At 40.4% G+C, this 16,878-nt stretch overlaps 1 protein-coding gene across 1 annotated transcript in view; it reads left to right on the top strand.

Annotated features, from left to right (window-relative positions):
- CUL5 (cullin 5) overlaps window positions 1-16,878 on the top strand; it is a 103,402-nt gene that overhangs the window by 15,116 nt on the left and 71,408 nt on the right. Inside the window, 1 exon segment of the mRNA XM_023208177.3 lies at window positions 12,072-12,181. Coding sequence (XP_023063945.1) covers window positions 12,072-12,181 — 110 coding nt within the window.

A 16,878-nucleotide genomic window follows, 5' to 3' on the forward strand; every position in this document is an offset into this window, starting at 1 on the left:
TGTTATGTTATGTTATGTTATGTTATGTTATGTTATGTTATGTTATGTTATGTTATGTTACATTATGTTATTTTTGTAGAGATGGGTTCTCACCATGTTGCCCAGGCTGGTTTCAAACTCCTGGACTCAAGTGATTCTCCCACCTCGACCACCCACAGTAATGGGATTACAGGCATGAGCCACGCCGCCCAGTTATTTATTTATTTTTCAGAGATAGGGTTTCACTTTTGTTCCTCAGTCTGAAATGCAGTGGCATGATCATAGCTCACTGCAGCCGCGAACTCCTGGGCCCAAGCAGTTGTCACGCCTCAGCCTCTGGAGTAGCTATGACTGCAGGTGTGCCCCACCATGCCCGTCCATCCTTCTATCTATCTATCGCTCTTTCTCTCTCTCTCTCTACCTATATCTGTCTGTGTCTATCCATCCATCCATCCATCCATCCATCCATCCATCCATCCATCCATTCACCCATCCATTCTTAGAGATGGGGTCTTGCTATGATGCCCAAGCTGGTCTTGAAATCCTGGCCTCAAGTGATCCTCCCACCTTAGTCTCCCAAAATGCTGAGATTATATGCATGAGCTGCTCTGTTTTCTTTTAAATGTTTTCTTTTAAACATTTGACATCATTAAAATATTGCCATAATATTGCTTCTATAATTTCATGTGGTATTTTTTGTCCCGTGAGTTATGTAGGGATTTCTGGGTGTTTTCAGGGCAAACCAATAGGTCAACATTTGTATTATTTTGTTGTAAAGTAAGTGAATTATTTAAAAATGATTCTATTTGAATCATTTTGCAAGCCAGTGGATTTTTCTCTTTTTGTTTACATTCTTGTGTTTAAACATTCGTATTTTTTAACATGATACCAAATATTATATTTCTACACCATTATATATCTGCTCTTTTACTCATAACCTAGTAAAGTGGGATTGTTACAGATGCACTAATTGCTTGAAAATGCACACTTAAATTTCAATGGGGGATGTGCATTTTTTTAAAGCAATAATATGTTCTAGAAAGATCTGTATAACATCTTATATTTCTGGCTGATAACACCTACCCCCAACCCAAACACTTTTTTTTTTCTAAGCCAATTAACACAGGACCCAAACACATTTTTAAAAATTAAGTTATTCTTCTGTATTCCACCTTCCCTCCTTGGTTTGGGCAAATGATGGTACAGTATTTAGGCCTGAAGCCTTAGCTCTGTGCTTTTGAGATATAAATTTTCTAACTTTCTCTGAGCCAGTGCTTCAAGACTACAGTGAGCAATGATGGTGCCACTGCACTTCAGCCAAGGTGACAGCAAGACCCTATCTCTAAAAAAAAGTCAATTATAAAATTGAGTTGTTTTGCTTTTCTTATGGATTTTTTGGTTCTTTACATATTCTGGATGAGAGCCTTTTTTGGATATACATATTAGAAATATCCTTTCCTAGCCTGGTGTGGTGGCTCACGCCTGTAAACCTGGCACTTTGGGAGGCCGAGGCAGGTGGATCACCTGAGGTCAGGAGTTCGAGACCAGCCTAACCAACATGATGAAACCCCACCTCTACTAAAAATGCAAAATTAGCTGGGCATGGCAACGCGTGCCTGTAATCCCAGCTACTTAGGAAGCTGAGGCAGGAGAATGAGAATCATTGAACCAGGGAGGCAGAGGTTGTGGTGAACCAAGATCTTGCCATTGCACTCCAGCCTGGGCAATGAACAAAATTCTGTATTAAAGAAAAAAAAAAGGCAATATCTCCTCCACTCTGCGGACTGCCTTTTCACTCCCTTAATGGTGTCTTTTAATGGCTAAAGTTAATTTTAATATAGTGCAGTTTATAAATTTTTTTCCCTTTATGGTTAGTGCTTAGTTTTAAGGTCATATGAGCAGTTCAGATTTCTACTTGTATTAGTATTTTATTAGATTTTTTAAAACAAAAACAAAATTTTAAAATTCTTTTTACAGATTGAGTCTTAAGAATGTATCTTGGGTGTCTGGTTCAAGTTAGTATTTGAAAAAAGAAAAAAACAAAGAATATGTACTGGGACCCTTCGGGAGTCCGTGTACTACAGTTAAAGGAATACTATACTAGAATGCGAGTTGCTTGAGGACTTTTCACTTATGTGCGCTGGTGCACAGTAGAGTCTCAGGTGTTTGTTCAATGAATAAATGTAATAAATGATAAGCTCCCCAAAATAAGTTTAAACTCTTTTATCAGTTTTATTATTTTTGCTTTTTCCTTAAAATTATTTGTTTGGGTTTCAAAAAATACAAGTATTGCTAGAATTTGTTTGAAATTTTTTTCCTTCATAAAAGGAACTGAAAAGTTTAAAGGGAATGTGGTATGAAATTTTTTATTTCAGCGGAAAGAGATATTTAACTTATTGGAAAACAGTGTCCTCCTCCTCCTCCTGCACCATGTTTGAAAAGAAATGTATCTTATGTAGTGATGTTTCCACCGTACGGTTTCTAGATAATTGTCACTAAATTTTACAATCATAGGTCTTTGCAGTTACTCTATAAGCCTGATGAAATTAAGTCAAGGGCTGGATCTGGCCCATGGATTAGAAGCCCATTCATTCCTTATCCAGGAAAGGACCAGAGAATAGTTAATTAAGAATGTGGCTTTAACCGAGCTAAATTTCTTGGATTTGATTTCCTGCCCTGCCACTTATTTTGCCTGTAATTTTAGACAAATAATCTAACTTAATCTCAGGTTGTACAGTGTGCATAAAATGTGAATAGGCCAGGCACAGTGATCATACCTGTAATCCCAGCAGTTTGGGAAGCTGAGGCAGGAGGGCTACTGATCATTTGAGGCCAAGAGTTTGAACATGCAGTGAGCTGTGATTATGCCACTGCACTCTAGCCTAGGCAACAGAGCAAAATCCTGTCTCAAAAATAATAATAATAATATAATAATAATAATAATAAAGGAATAATATCACTGAACACATAGGATAGTTATAAAGATTAATTCATACTCGTAAACTACACCTAACACATAATTAGCAGTCAGATATTATAAAGTAAAATAATCACAGCGATGCAGTGGTTTACACATCTACACTGAAGATTATTGTGAAGCTAAATGATAGAAGATACAAATGCTGAACTAAAATGTATTTACAGATGTCAGATATTCAAACCATTCGTGTTCATGGAAATGTAAGGAAAATCAAAAGAAGTATTTTATACAATAAATACCACATGTACAAAATTTGTTGGCCTTTATAATCCCCAATTAGTGAAATGCCATATATTTGCAGTGAAAAAAATAGTAGAAAATCTTGCAGTGAAATGATTAAACAAAGACAATAGAAATGATAGATTTTTGCTAAATTCCATCCTTCCATAATCTCAGTTTCAAGCATCCTACTTGATGTACCTGGTACCACCCTGTCTTTCTGACTCTCTCTAGTGCTTTTATTCCAGCAGTCCACCTCCATTAGTAAAGCCTTCAGTTCACTGACTCTGCCAACTTATTGTTTAATGTCTTATATCTGTGGTTTATAGTTTTCATCAAATTAGACAACATTTTTGCATTTTTCTTCAAATATTCGCTATACCCTTACATCAAGATTCCAATTATGTGTAGGTTAGGTCATTTGATGTTCCACAGCTTACCTGATATTCATTTTAAAAATGTTTTATTTCTGTGATGTTCATGCCTTCCCCTACCTTTTTGGTCATATAGAATATGTATAATAGCTGACTTAACTTGTTTACTGAATGTAACACCTGTGTCATTTCTGGGTCAGCTTCTTTTGATTTTTTTTTTTCTCTTGGTGATAGGTTATATTTTCCTGTTTCTTTGCATGCTTGGTAGTTTTTAACTGGATGTCAGACACTGAGTATATGTTTTAGGGGCCTGATTTTAAAAATTTTCTCTAAATAGTTTTGGATTTGGCTGTGATTCAGTTAGGTAGCTTGGAATCCGTTTGATCCTTTTGAAGCTTACCTTTAAGTTTTGTTAGAGTGTGTCCAGAATACCACTCAGAGTAGGGCTACTTTGGCTCCACTGTAGACTCAGTAACTTTCTCTGGACTCTACCCAATGCCTGGCACTTTAAGGAGTGTTTCCACTCTGGCTGGTGGCAACACTAACTGTTTCCGGCCCTGTATGCGCTCTGCTGATTGTTCTGCCCATTCCTTCCTAATGGTTCTTTCCCCCGTCTCATACAGTTTTCTCACACCCAGGTACAGGTTAGTACTCAGCCACAGGCTGCAGGGGCCTTCTCTATAGATATCCAGAGCTCCCTTGGTGCCACGAATTCTAGTCACCTCAGCCTTTTCAAACTCTGAACTCTGTCTCTTAAACGTAGTGAAACCACCAGCCGCTGTTTGGGTTTACCCTCCTTGTGATGAGGCCTGGAGACACTCTTCTAGGCAGTATGTTTGGACATTTGTAGCACTCACCTCATTTGTTTTTCTTTTCTCAGGAAGCACTGTCCTGCCCTGCCTTTTGTTTTTCTAGTTGTTTAGGCAGGAGGGAAAATCTGGTTCCTGTTATTCTGTCATGATTGGAAGCAGAAGTCTCTTTCTCTTTTCATCTTGAAGTCCATTTTCTCCCCCTTACCCGACATAAATTCTCTTCTCAATCATTATAATCATTCTTTTCAATACACTTTTCACTTCCTTGCCCCTGTCTTATTCCACTTGGGAAAAGTGTTCAACCCTGGTTAAATCTGTCTCCACTTTTCAGTGCCAGTACCTGACAGCTGAATGTCACTGGACAAAAAGACACAGCCATGCTGTTTTCACCTTAAATTCATGACCACAGTGAGGCCAGTCATACTGCATTTCCAGAGTCATTGTTTTTCCACTTTCCTAGATGTATTTTTCACATCTTTTCTATCAATATTCTGGCATTTCCTCCCCCATCTTCTCAGGCATTGTCCTTATTTCCACATCACTGGGAAATTAAAGCAATAAAATATGAACTTCTCAGTCATACAACATCTGTCCTCATACTAGCCCCTATGGACATTCTTTTGCCTTCTCCTCTTAGCCTGTAGTCACTTCCTCCATGTACGCACTAGATCCCATTCCCTCTTGCCTACCCAGTGCAATTTAAATTCACTAGCAGTTTCTCTCCCTTTCCCCACATCATTAACATTTCATTATATCCTGGAACGTTCCTGTCAGCATACAATCATACTGTATCCTAGCTTGAAAAAATTATTATTTTGGCCGGGCGTGGTGGCTCATGTTTGTAATCCCAGCACTGTGGGAGGCCGAGGCGGGTGGATCACGAGGTCAGGAGTTCAAGACCAGCCTGGCCAATATGGTGAAACCCTGTCTCTACTAAAAATACAAAAATTGGCTGGGCGTGGTGGCGGGCACCTGTAGTCCCAGCTACTCGGGAGACTGAGGCAGGAAAATCACTTGAACTCACGAGGCGGAGGATGCATTGAGTGGAGGTCATGCCACTGCACTCCAGTCTGAACGACAGAGCGACACTCCGTCTCAAAAAAAAAAAAAAAAAGAAATTATTATTTTTTTACTTCCTCTCGCCCTATCAATTACCACGCCAATTCTTTGCTCTCTTATACAGAAAAAATTGTGAAGGAAGTTGTCCGTACTCTTTCCAGTTTTCCTCTTCTCTATTTATTTTTGTTTTTATTTACTTATTTATTTTTTGAGATAAGGTCTCACCGTTGCCCAGGCTGGAGTGCAGTGGCGCCATCATGGCTCACGGCAACCTCCGCCTCCAAGCCTTAGTAGCTGAGATTATAGGTGCCACCATGCCCGGCTAATTTTTTTTTTTTTTTTTTTCCTTTGAGACAAAGTCTGCCTCTGCTGCCCAGCCTGGAGTATAGTGGCACAATCTTGGTTCACTGCAGCCTCCGCCTCCCAGGTTCAAGCAGTTCTCCTGCCTCAGCCTCCCAAGTAGCTGGAATCACCGGGGCCCACCACCACACCTGGCTGGTTTTTGTATTTTCAGTAGAGACACAGTTTCACCATGTAGGTCAGGCTGGTCTCGAACTCCTGACCTCAAGTCACCCACCCCTAGCCTCCCAAAGTGCTGGGATTACAGGTGTGAGCCACCGTTTCCGGCCAAATTTTTTGTATTTTTGGTAGAGACAGGGTTTTGCCATGTTGCCCAGGCTGGTCTCGAACTCCTGGGCTCAAGTGATCCGCCCGCCTCGGCCTCCCAGTGTTGGGATTACAGGCGTGAACCATTGTGCCTGGCTCCTCATTCTCTCTTAATTCCACTCTTTATTCCACTCTAACCTGGGTTTTGTCCTTACTACTCTGCAGAAACTTCTGTGGACAAACTTTCAGTGATTTCCATATTGCTGTTTCAGTGGTTATCTTACCTAATCTGTCAGGAGAATTTCTTAAAATTGATTATTCTGTCTTTCCGATATAATTTATTCGCTTTTTGTCCAGAGTACCATACTTTTGGTTTTCTTGCCACCTGTGCTGTGGTTGCTCTTTCTGTCTCCTTTGCTAGTTCTTACCCCTCTCTCCACCTCTTGATGTTGGATACCTAAGACCTCACTCTTGGGTCTCTGTCTTTATTTATCACTTCTCTCACAGTGATCTCATCCAAAAACAGGTTTTAAAACCCATCTGTATTCTGATGACTTCAAGTTTTTATTTTCTGATAGGCCTTTTAAATTCTAAATTTCCATATTGAACTGCCTATTCAACATTTTCACATGAATGTCTAATAGATATGTTAAATGTAATACATCTAAAACCAGTCTCACAAGCTTTCGTCATAAGCCTGTCAAATCTTCTTTTATTCTAGTTGATGGTAGTGCCACACTTATTGGACAAAAGCCTTAAAGTCATGCTTTACTCCATTTTCTCATATCTCAGATGCTTACTGTCAGGAAGTCCTATTAGTACTACCTCTTGGGCATCTAAAATCGAACCACTTCTCGTACCTCCATTGCTATCACCTCAGTCCAGGTCACCATCAGTGCTTTCTAATCCTACACCCAGTTTTAATCCTTGCCCCTTATAGTGCATTCTCAACATAGTAATGAGGGAGATTTTAAAATGTAAATAAGATTATGACACTTCAGGCCAGGTGTAGTGGATCATGCATGTAATCCCAGCACTTTGGGAGGCTGAGGTGGGCAGATCACGAGGTCAGGAGTTCGAGACCAGCCTGACCAACGTTGTGAAACCCTGTCTCTACTAAAATACAAAAATTAACTGAGCGTGGTAGTGCACACCTGTAATCCCAGCTACTCAGGAGGCTGAGGCAGGAGAATTGCTCGAACCCAGTAGGCAGAGGTTGCAGTGAGCCGAGATTGCGCCATTGCACTCCAGCCTGGGCAATAGAGTGAGACCCCGTCCCAAAAAAAAAAAAAAAAAAAAAAAAGATTATGACACTTCTTGCTCAGAGTCTTTTAATGGCTCTTCATCTCACTTATAGTAGAAATCAAAGGCTTTATAATGGCCTTCAGGGTCCTACAAGATCCAGCTCAGTAATATCCAGTAAGCTAAGTTACTCCTATGACCTTATCTGCTCTCTCCGCTTTCTTTACTTTGCTCTACCTTGAATATATTAAGCATGCTTCTACCTTAATGTTCTTTGCATTGGCTGCTTTCTCTGCCTAGAATACTCTTTTTTCCAGATATTCCCCCATTGCCAACTCCCTGTTGACTTCCTGCGGCCCATCTGTGTGAGAAGAGTGCTTATGAGGGGATTAGTTGTGCTCGAAGGAGTGAAGGATAGAGGGGCAGGAGTGTGGCAAATGTTGAAGTTCTCTAAAGAGCCAGTGAATGAGAGAATTCTAGACGTACTAGCAACTGTTGAGTCCAGCCTGTTTGCTATTCTGGATAATAATGAAGGAATTCAAGAAACTTTGTAGCAAGTTAATAGAGATGAGGCAGCCTTCAGTCAGTCAGTGAAAATGTATGTAAATCAAGGTTCATAGTCTGAAGATTCCTTTCTTATTAATAAGGCATTCTCTTTTGTAGATACTGGATTTGGTGTCCCACCGCTTAGTTATGATTTAATGATATGCTCTTCAGATTAATAGAGAATAGGTCGAAGAACTACTTGAGCATCATTTTTGGAATCTATTATAAAAGTTTAATAGAAAACATTTAATTATTAAATTCCTTTTAAAATTGAGTATTAGAGGAAAGAGTTTATTATGTGTTCCATCAAAAGGGAGAACAAAAATATGTTTCCTGATACTTAACAATGTCTATTAGGAGATTTCAGAGCCTAACCAGTGTTTAATTTATCTCTAGTGTCTCTCTACTGTGGTCCTCTGCACCGTTTTTTATTTTTAATTGCAGGACTTACACTGTGTTTAATTTTATAATTAAAATTAACAAAAGTGCTTGTGGAAGTAGACTTAGTTGAAATTAGAAGGTATCCTCTTAGGAAGAGAGTATTCTGTTTCTCCACTCAGTCAAGAAAAGTGTGTTCTTTCCATGGTTCTTTCATGTTTGTTTATTTGCACACCTTTTCCTCGTAGGGAAGAATAAAAGAAGAAAATGAGGGTTACAGGAAAATAATAAAAAGTAGAAAAAGTACTGTGAGGCCAGGCATAGAGTTAGTGTACAAAGTATATGCCACAGGATCATAATTCTGACTCTGAATTTCCCAGTAGCCAACACTAAGAGGAGAGTGAAGTTACTTACATGATTCATTTAAGTCCATAAGGTAAAAAGAAACTAGTTGTTCAGGAAAGAAGCATAGCTAATACCAGTACTAAGTTTTTAGTGGATATCTCCCACGGGTTCTTACAATAAGAATACAGTGTCTGGGTGCGGTGGCTCACACCTGTAATCCTAGCACTTTGGGAGGCCGACGTGGCTGGATCACCTGAGGTTGGGAGTTTGAGACCAGCCTGATCAACATGGAGAAACCCTGTCTCTACTAAAAATACAAAATTAGCCAGGCGTGGTGGTGCATGCCTGTAAAGTTACTTGGGAGGCTGAGGAGGAGAATCGCTTGAACCCAGGAAGTGAAGGTTGCGGTGAGTTTAGATCACGCCACTATGCTCCAGCCTGGGCAACAAGAGCGAAACTCTGTCTCAAAAAAAAAAAAGAATACAGTGTGATAGAAGCAGGCGCCTGGAACAAGACAGTATATTAACTTTCAGGATGAACTATGTTCGTGAATATAAGCAGCATTTGTAAGAGTATGATGTAAATGTGTGGTTTTTAACGTAGTTTGGGTCATAGACCATCTAACATTTTTATCATGAATTCGATAAACATGCAGATTGTGGACCAACTTCAAGAGATTCTGATCCAATAGGCCTGAGATAGGTTTTAGGAATCTATATGTGTAATCACCACCTCAGATGATTTTCATGTAGGTTGTTGTCAGATCATACGTTGAGAAAGTGTTTCAGTGTTATAATTTCAGGGAGTTTGCATATTCCACACAATCACTATATGCATCTCAGATTCTTAACCTAAGCAATATCCTCAACAGATTTGTATAATTGAAAAATAATCATGAGTCCAGGCCTAGTGGCTCATGCCTATAATTCTAGCGCTTTGGAAGGCTGAGGAGGGCGGATCACATGAATCCAGGAGTTCGAGACCAGCCTGACCAACATGGCGAAACCTCGTCTCTACTAAAAATACAAAAATTAGCCAGGTGTGGTGGTGCATGTCTAATCCCAGCTGCTCGGAGGCTGAGGCATCAAAATCACCTGACCCTGGGAGGCAGAGGCTATAGTGAGCCAAGATTATGCCACTACACTCCAGCCTGGGCAACAGAATGAGACTCTCTCTCAAAAAAAAAAAAAAAGACAGTCATGAGTTTCATAGGGTGTTTGGTGCTGGTGTACTAGAAAATTAGGTTTTACATTTAAGTCTTTAATCCATCTTGAGTTAATTTTTGCATGTGGTATAAGAAAGGTGTGTGGTTTTACTTTTCTGCATATGGCTAGCCAGTTATCCCAGCACCATTTATTGAATAGGGAGTCCTTTCTCTGTTGCTTTTGTCAGGTTTGTTGAAGATCAGATAGTTGTAGGTGTGTGGTCTTATTTCTGGGCTCTATTCTGTTCCATTGGTCTATGTATATGTTCTTGTATCAGTACCATGCTGTTTTTTGGTTACTGCAGTGCTGTAGTATAAAGACATATGTACACATATGTTCATCACGGTACTATTCACTCTAACAAAAACATGAAATCACCCCCAATGCCCATCAGTGATAGACTGGATAAAGAAAATGTGGTACATACACACCATGGAATAGTATACAGCCATTAAAAAAAAACCGAGATCATGTCCTTTGCAGGGACATGGATGGAGCTGGAGGCCATTTTCCTTACCAAACTAATGGCAGGAACAGAAGACCAAATACTGCATGTTCTCGTATAAGTGGGAACTAAATGATGAGAACACATGGATACATAGAGGAAACAACACACACTAGGGCCTACCAGAGGGTGAAGGGTGGGAGGAGGGAGAGGATCAGGAAAAATAATCACTTAATCCTAGGTAATGAAATAATCTGTACAACAAATCCCCATGACACAAGTTTACCTTTGTAACAAACCTGCAAATCCTACACATGTACTTAAAAGTTAAAAAAAAAAAAAAAATTAATGACTTTTGTTGAAATTTATTGGCCAAAATAAATCAGATGGTCCTAGTTCATGGCTCATTCCCATAACCTCAGCATTTTGGGAGACCGAGGTGAGTGCGCATGTGTAGTCCCAGTTACTTGGGAGGCTGAGGCAGGAGAATTGCTTGAGCCGAGGGGGTCAAGGCTACAGTTAGCTATGATCATTCCACTGCACTCCAGCCTGGGTGACAGAGCAAGACCCTGTCTCAAAAACAAACAAAAATCACATGGTCACACTTAACTTGAAAAGGAGTACTAAGCTAATGACTAACACATATGAGATCTCTCTGTCCCTTTGTTTTTGGTAATGTAATTGATTATTTTTTTCCTAATATTGCCCTAGTTTTACATTCCAGAGATAAACTGTATGATTATGAGGTCTGATTCTTTTGATATGCCACTTGTTTGATTTGATAATATTTATTTAGATTTTTGCATCTTTCTTCTCTGGTAAGATTGGCCTAGACTTTCCATTTCTTATGCTTTTCTCAACAGTTCAGTGTCAGGGTTTTTTGTTAGCATTATAAAAGGAGATGGGGATTTTTCTGTTTTTTTTTTTCTCCTCAGTTTTCAGAGTTTATATAGATTTCCAATATACGTTTTGGGAGGAGTTTAGGACAACTACAAAAATAGACCCTACAGGCTCCATATAAGACCACTGTCACTTCTGACACCAACTGTAAGTTTGGGAGATTCCCAAAACCACTCTCAGGTTTGATAATTCATTAGAAAGGCTCCTAGCGTTTAGTGAAAGCTGTTGTACCCATAGTTACGATTTGTTATAGGGAAAGGATTTGGATAAGATCAGCCAAAGGAAGAGACTCATAGGGCAGAGTTTAGGAGAGTTCCAAATACAGAGCTTATCTTGCTCTCTCCCCATGTGGTCAGGACACATTTATCTCCCAATATCAATGTGTGACAGTATGCATGAGTACCACTAAATAGGGAAGCTTTCCCAACCTTTACTGTTGAGTTTTTATGGAGGTTATTCACATAGGTGTGATTGATTAATTGCTCACAGGGATTTCAGTCTCCATGTTGACTGACCCTATGTGAGTGAGTCCAGACCCCTATCTCAAGTTACATTGTTCGTCTTTCCGATTGGTCAGCCTCCACCTAGGATTATATAGGTGTGGACAGTCCCCTCCCTGAATTGCATTATTAGCCTATCCAGTATGACCCAAGGCCTCCCAGACAAAGACACACTTTCTAGACGTAACTTTCTAAGTGTCCAGAGATTATCTACTAGAAGCCAAGAGGAAAGACCAAACTGTCTCTTTGGACAAGGTCAAATTCTTCACTAAACACATTTGTACAATTAATTTTTCTCTTTTATGATTGTCTTCCTGTGATTCCTCAATAACAGATTAAGCCTGTGGGGATTCCATTATGGAAAACTGGTTCATTTAAATTTGAGCCCTTCATTTCTCTAGCTGTCTCATAAAAATTACAGGATACTTTTTATTTAACTGCATTTAAATTAAACTCCCTTTTATCTTTTTTTTCCCCCAAGAATAAAGGTTCTCTTCAGTTTGAAGACAAATGGGATTTTATGCGCCCGATTGTTTTGAAGCTTTTACGCCAGGAATCTGTTACAAAACAGCAGTGGTTTGATCTGTTTTCGTAAGTACCCAGTTTGCTAACATAAAGTAAATTTTGGTGATGTCTTTCCATACCCAAATGGAATGTGTAACTCTAGGTTGTTCTGTTTACCTATTAAATAATTACTAGTTATGCTGAGGGTCTCCAAAACCTCTCCCAGGTATGATGATTTGCTAGGGGGCTCACAGGACCAAACATACAATCATACTCGCAGCTATGAGTCTTTACAGTGAAAGGATCCAAAGCAAAATCAGCAAAGGGAAAAGGTACATGGGGTGAAGTGCAGGAAAAAACAAGCACAAGCTTCCAAGAAGAGTCCTTTCCCAGAGGGGAGTCACACAGGACACACTTAATTTTTCCAGCAATGATGGACAGCGTGTGATATGTTGTCTACCAGAGAAGCTTACTGGAGACTTGGTACTCAGGGTTTTTATAGGGCTGGTCACATAGGCAGTCTCTTTCAACATGTACCAAAATCAGTGTAAACCATATTGTTTACATAAACAGTGTAGGTACAGTGAGCCACTGTTATTTCAGGAAAGTTTTATTTAAGTGTAGGAAACTGTTGACCATTCAAATTCTCAGATGCCAGCCAAGGGCTAATCTTACAAGCAGGCATTTCTAGGGGATGCAGTCTCAGGTGCTGGTTTAACTTTTTGCCATTGGCCAAATTGTCTTTACAGTAGAATTATGTCAGCATTCCCCCATGTAGCAGGGCAAGACCAACCTGTAGTATTGGTCTCAGTTGCCTCCAACCCTTTTTTTTTTTTTTGAGATGGAGTCTTGCTTTGTTGCCCAGGCTGGATTGCAGGGGCGCCATCTTGGCTCACTGCAACTTCTGCCTCCCGGGTTCAAGTGATTCTCGTGCCTCCGCTTCCTGAGTAGCTGGGATTACAAGTGTGCACCACCATGCCTGGCCAATTTTTGTATTTTCAGTAGAGTCAGGGTTTCTCCATGTTATCCAGGCTAATCTTAAACTCCTGACCTCAGGTGATCTGCCCGCCTTGGCCTCCCAAAGTGCTGGGATTATAGGCATGAGCTACCACGCCTGGCGAGTTATCCCTTTTTAGAGGTCCTGGATTTAGCCAGTTGAACTCCATTAATCAAAAAGTTTATCTTAAAAAACCATGTGGCTTTCTCTTTCAGTTCTTTATAGGCCTTTTTTTAACATGGTCAACTCAGGCACAATTGTCAACTCAGGCACAGTATAACTCAGGGCAGTAAGTTGAAGCAGACCTGAAAGCCTTCCAGGATTGAGACAGTGCCATGCTAGGGTACATACACTAACAAATATAATCCCAGAGGGCACATGTAGTTCTCCTAGAAACAGAAAGTTTAAAATTGTTAAGATACCCCAAGCAAGATATTAGTCAGGTAGTACAGGTTAACAAGCTCCTGCTGGGGCCTCCCACCATGGGACCTTATATTCTGGGGTTCCCAATTCAGTGTAGTTGATTTATAATTCAGTTCAGGCCTTGGTTTCAGATGGACTGCCTGAAGGCAGTTAGTTCCAAACACGAGGTGTTCTACATGGAAAGTTCAGAAGCTGAGGCTGTTCCTTGCCATCTCATAGTTGGTGCTGTTAGGTGTGATTGTAAGTTAACCAGTTTGAATTAAAAGGACTCGTGGCAGCTTGGAAAGGCAACCCTGAGAGATTTCCTTTAGGAAAAGGGGGAAAGCTTTCAGGAATAGTTGTGAGAAGCAAAAATCATTAATCTCCTCCTCCTCCACTGTCCCTTCCCAGATAATAGGTTTTGTTTTTTCTTCCTTATAAAATCAGTGTATCCCTTTCATAATGAAAATTTCATGTCTTCTCCATCATCCAGATCTGCATGAGGGACAAAAGTTTTTTTACTAAAAACATTTGTATACAACTTAATTAAAAAGACATATGATATTTAGGAAATGGTCAGGATGAAATCCTGAATTTTTAAAACTTTTCAAAATGGGCTTATGTTATCTCCCTTTTGTCCTGATCATATATCTAGTGGGTAGCCTAGAAAATATCAGTTCGTTTCTGGGGACAGCTGCATTTAGTAACCAGACTGACTTACTAAGGTGTGTGTGCACCAGGAGGGGTGACAGGAAAGAGAGAAATAGAGTCAGGTTATTAAATCTATTGCTGCAAACTCCAACCAATCCAGAAAGGCAAACAGAAGTCAGTAGCAGTGAGACATCTCAAGAAGGGGTCAAAATCTAATCTGTAAGAAGTGGGCGAAGGGGCTACACTCTTTGTGATGTGCCCTCTCCCAACTACAGCTTTTGGTAGGAACTACCAGTTGGGAATACTGTTAGTCTCCATATCAGATATATAAGACCAATCAGCAGCTTCATTTTGGATAGTCCCATCAGAGAATAAGCCTTTTTTTTTGGGTGTCTGTGAGTGGTTGAGGTGGTCCAGCCAGAATCCATGATGTTTTCATGGTTTCTGGCTCCACAGGAGGATATCTTTTAAGTCTTCAGTAATCTTTGGCGGCCAAAGTGGCTTACACCTATAATCCCAGGACTTTGGGAGGCCAAGATAGGATGATCGCTTGAGCCCAAGAGTTCAAGACCAGCCTGGGCAACATAGTGAGACCCTATCGCTTAAAAAAAAAAAAAAATCTGGGTGTGGTGGCACACGCCTGTAGTCCCATCTAATTGGGAGCTGAGGTGGGAGGATTGCTTGAGTCTTCAAGCAGATTGCTTGCTGTATTGAGGCTGCAGCAAGCTGTGACTGTGCCACTGCACTCCAGGCTGGGTGACAGAACGAGACCTTGTCTCAAAAAAAAAAAAAAAAATTGTGGCAAAGTCCTGTTTATTGAGTATATGCCTGCTTTTGGTTCAGCACAGCTCATGTTGAGGTTGAAATAGCCCGGTAGCAGTGTCAGGTTTCAGCCTAGCGTCAGATCCAGGTAATTGAGATCTGTGATTTCAGGATTCCAAAACAGTTAGTGTCTTGTCTTTGGCAGGAGCAAAGCCAAGATACTGCAGGCTCGCAGTCATATTTCAAGTCCAAGTGATCAGCAAGACTGTCCTAAGTCCTTTTTACCTTGTCTTAGGATCCAACTTGATCTGCCCAAAAATATGCACATACGGCTGGAAAATCATCAGCTTCTAAGGGTCAGACATCTAATTTTACAAGAATTCAATAACAATGAAAAACTGCATTTAAAATTCCAAAAGTGTATTTCCTTCATCTGGAGATTTCCTTTGTTTTCATGTTGTCTCTCTTTTTCCCGGGGCATCAGTAGTTTAAAAAGTCATAGTAAATATCATCCGTTGTGGAAACTTATTCTGTTCCCAATACTCACAGAGTTTAAATTCCAGTGCCTTCAGCAGAAAAAAGCAAGAAGTTTTGTCTCACTAACTTTTCCTGATTGGGACAATCCCTCTAGCATTTGTGAAATGACTAGCAGCATATTACATCTTATGTCAGTTTTGATTATACATCTAGATGCAGTAGCTACAAAGTACAAAGTCATCTCTTAACCCCCCACCACGTTTTTCCCTTATTTTAAATTTATCTGTTTATTTATTGAGACAGTCTTGCTCTGTTTCCCAGGCTGGATTGCAGTGGCACAATCTCAGCTCACTGCAACCTCCGACTCCCAGGTTCAAGTGATACTCCTGCCTTGCCTCTTGAGTAGCTGGGACTATAGGTACCCACCACTGCACCAGGCTGATTTTTGTATTTTTAGTAGAGATAGGGTTTCACCATGTTGGCCAGGATAGTCTCGAACTCTTGACCTCAAAGTTATCTGACTACCTCGGCCTCCGAAAGTGTTGGGATTACAGGCATGAGCCAACGTGCCTGGCCATCCTTATTCCTTATTTTAAATTTAATCAACCGTCAGCAGTAAATTCAGTGTTTATAAGAGTAACATTACAGCTGCTGGGAGATCCTGACTGGCATGCAAGGTGTAGGGAGGGACTGCAGCAGCAGCAGCTAAGCTGAAGAAACAGCTGGAGTGGTTCACTCTCCCCACTCCTGTTTCTCCCATAGTTTATCTAAAGCTTTGCTCCAGCACTGGGCTCTGATTTTGCTATTATTTTTTTCCTATTTGGAGGAGAGAGCATACAAACTTTTAACATTTTTAGTCCACCCAAACTCACCTTTGGGAACTTTTGGGCCTCCTCCCACCTGGAGGCAAGAAAAAAAAAAAAAAAAAATCCAACAGAGACATCATCCAGGCTCTGTTTTTTTCTCCCTTCACTTTAGTCAGCATGGCCAGAAACTGCCAGGGGAATGAGGTAGCCATTTCTCCTGGTGTTAGAGCTATCATTTTCAAATTTCATAGGTAATTTTTACCTGTCACAAAAGACAGAAACTCAACTGCTGTTTCATACTATGAATGATTTTGTAGCCACCGAAGCAGCAAATGTTTGTCATCCTACTGCTTCTTCTCTCTTCACGAGTCCAACTTCTGACACCAGCTGTATTGGCAATCCCAAGGTCACCCCTAGGCTCAGTGATTGCTGGGAGTATTCATAGGACTCGCTATGTAGTTGTATTCATGGCTATGATTTATTACAGTGGGAAGCAAAGCAAAATCAACAAGGAAAAAGTGCATGTGCCAAAGTCCAGGGGAAACGAAATACAAACTTCCAAATGTCTTCTCGCAGAGGAGTCATACATTAAGCTTAATTCCTCCAGCAACTGACAGTGACAACACATATAAAATATTGTCTACCAGGGAAGCTAATTAGAGACTCAGCACCCAAACTTTCTACTGGGG

This window comes from Piliocolobus tephrosceles, chromosome 13 (genome assembly GCF_002776525.5).
Source record: "Piliocolobus tephrosceles isolate RC106 chromosome 13, ASM277652v3, whole genome shotgun sequence".
In the NCBI taxonomy this organism is placed as follows: domain Eukaryota; kingdom Metazoa; phylum Chordata; class Mammalia; order Primates; family Cercopithecidae; genus Piliocolobus; species Piliocolobus tephrosceles.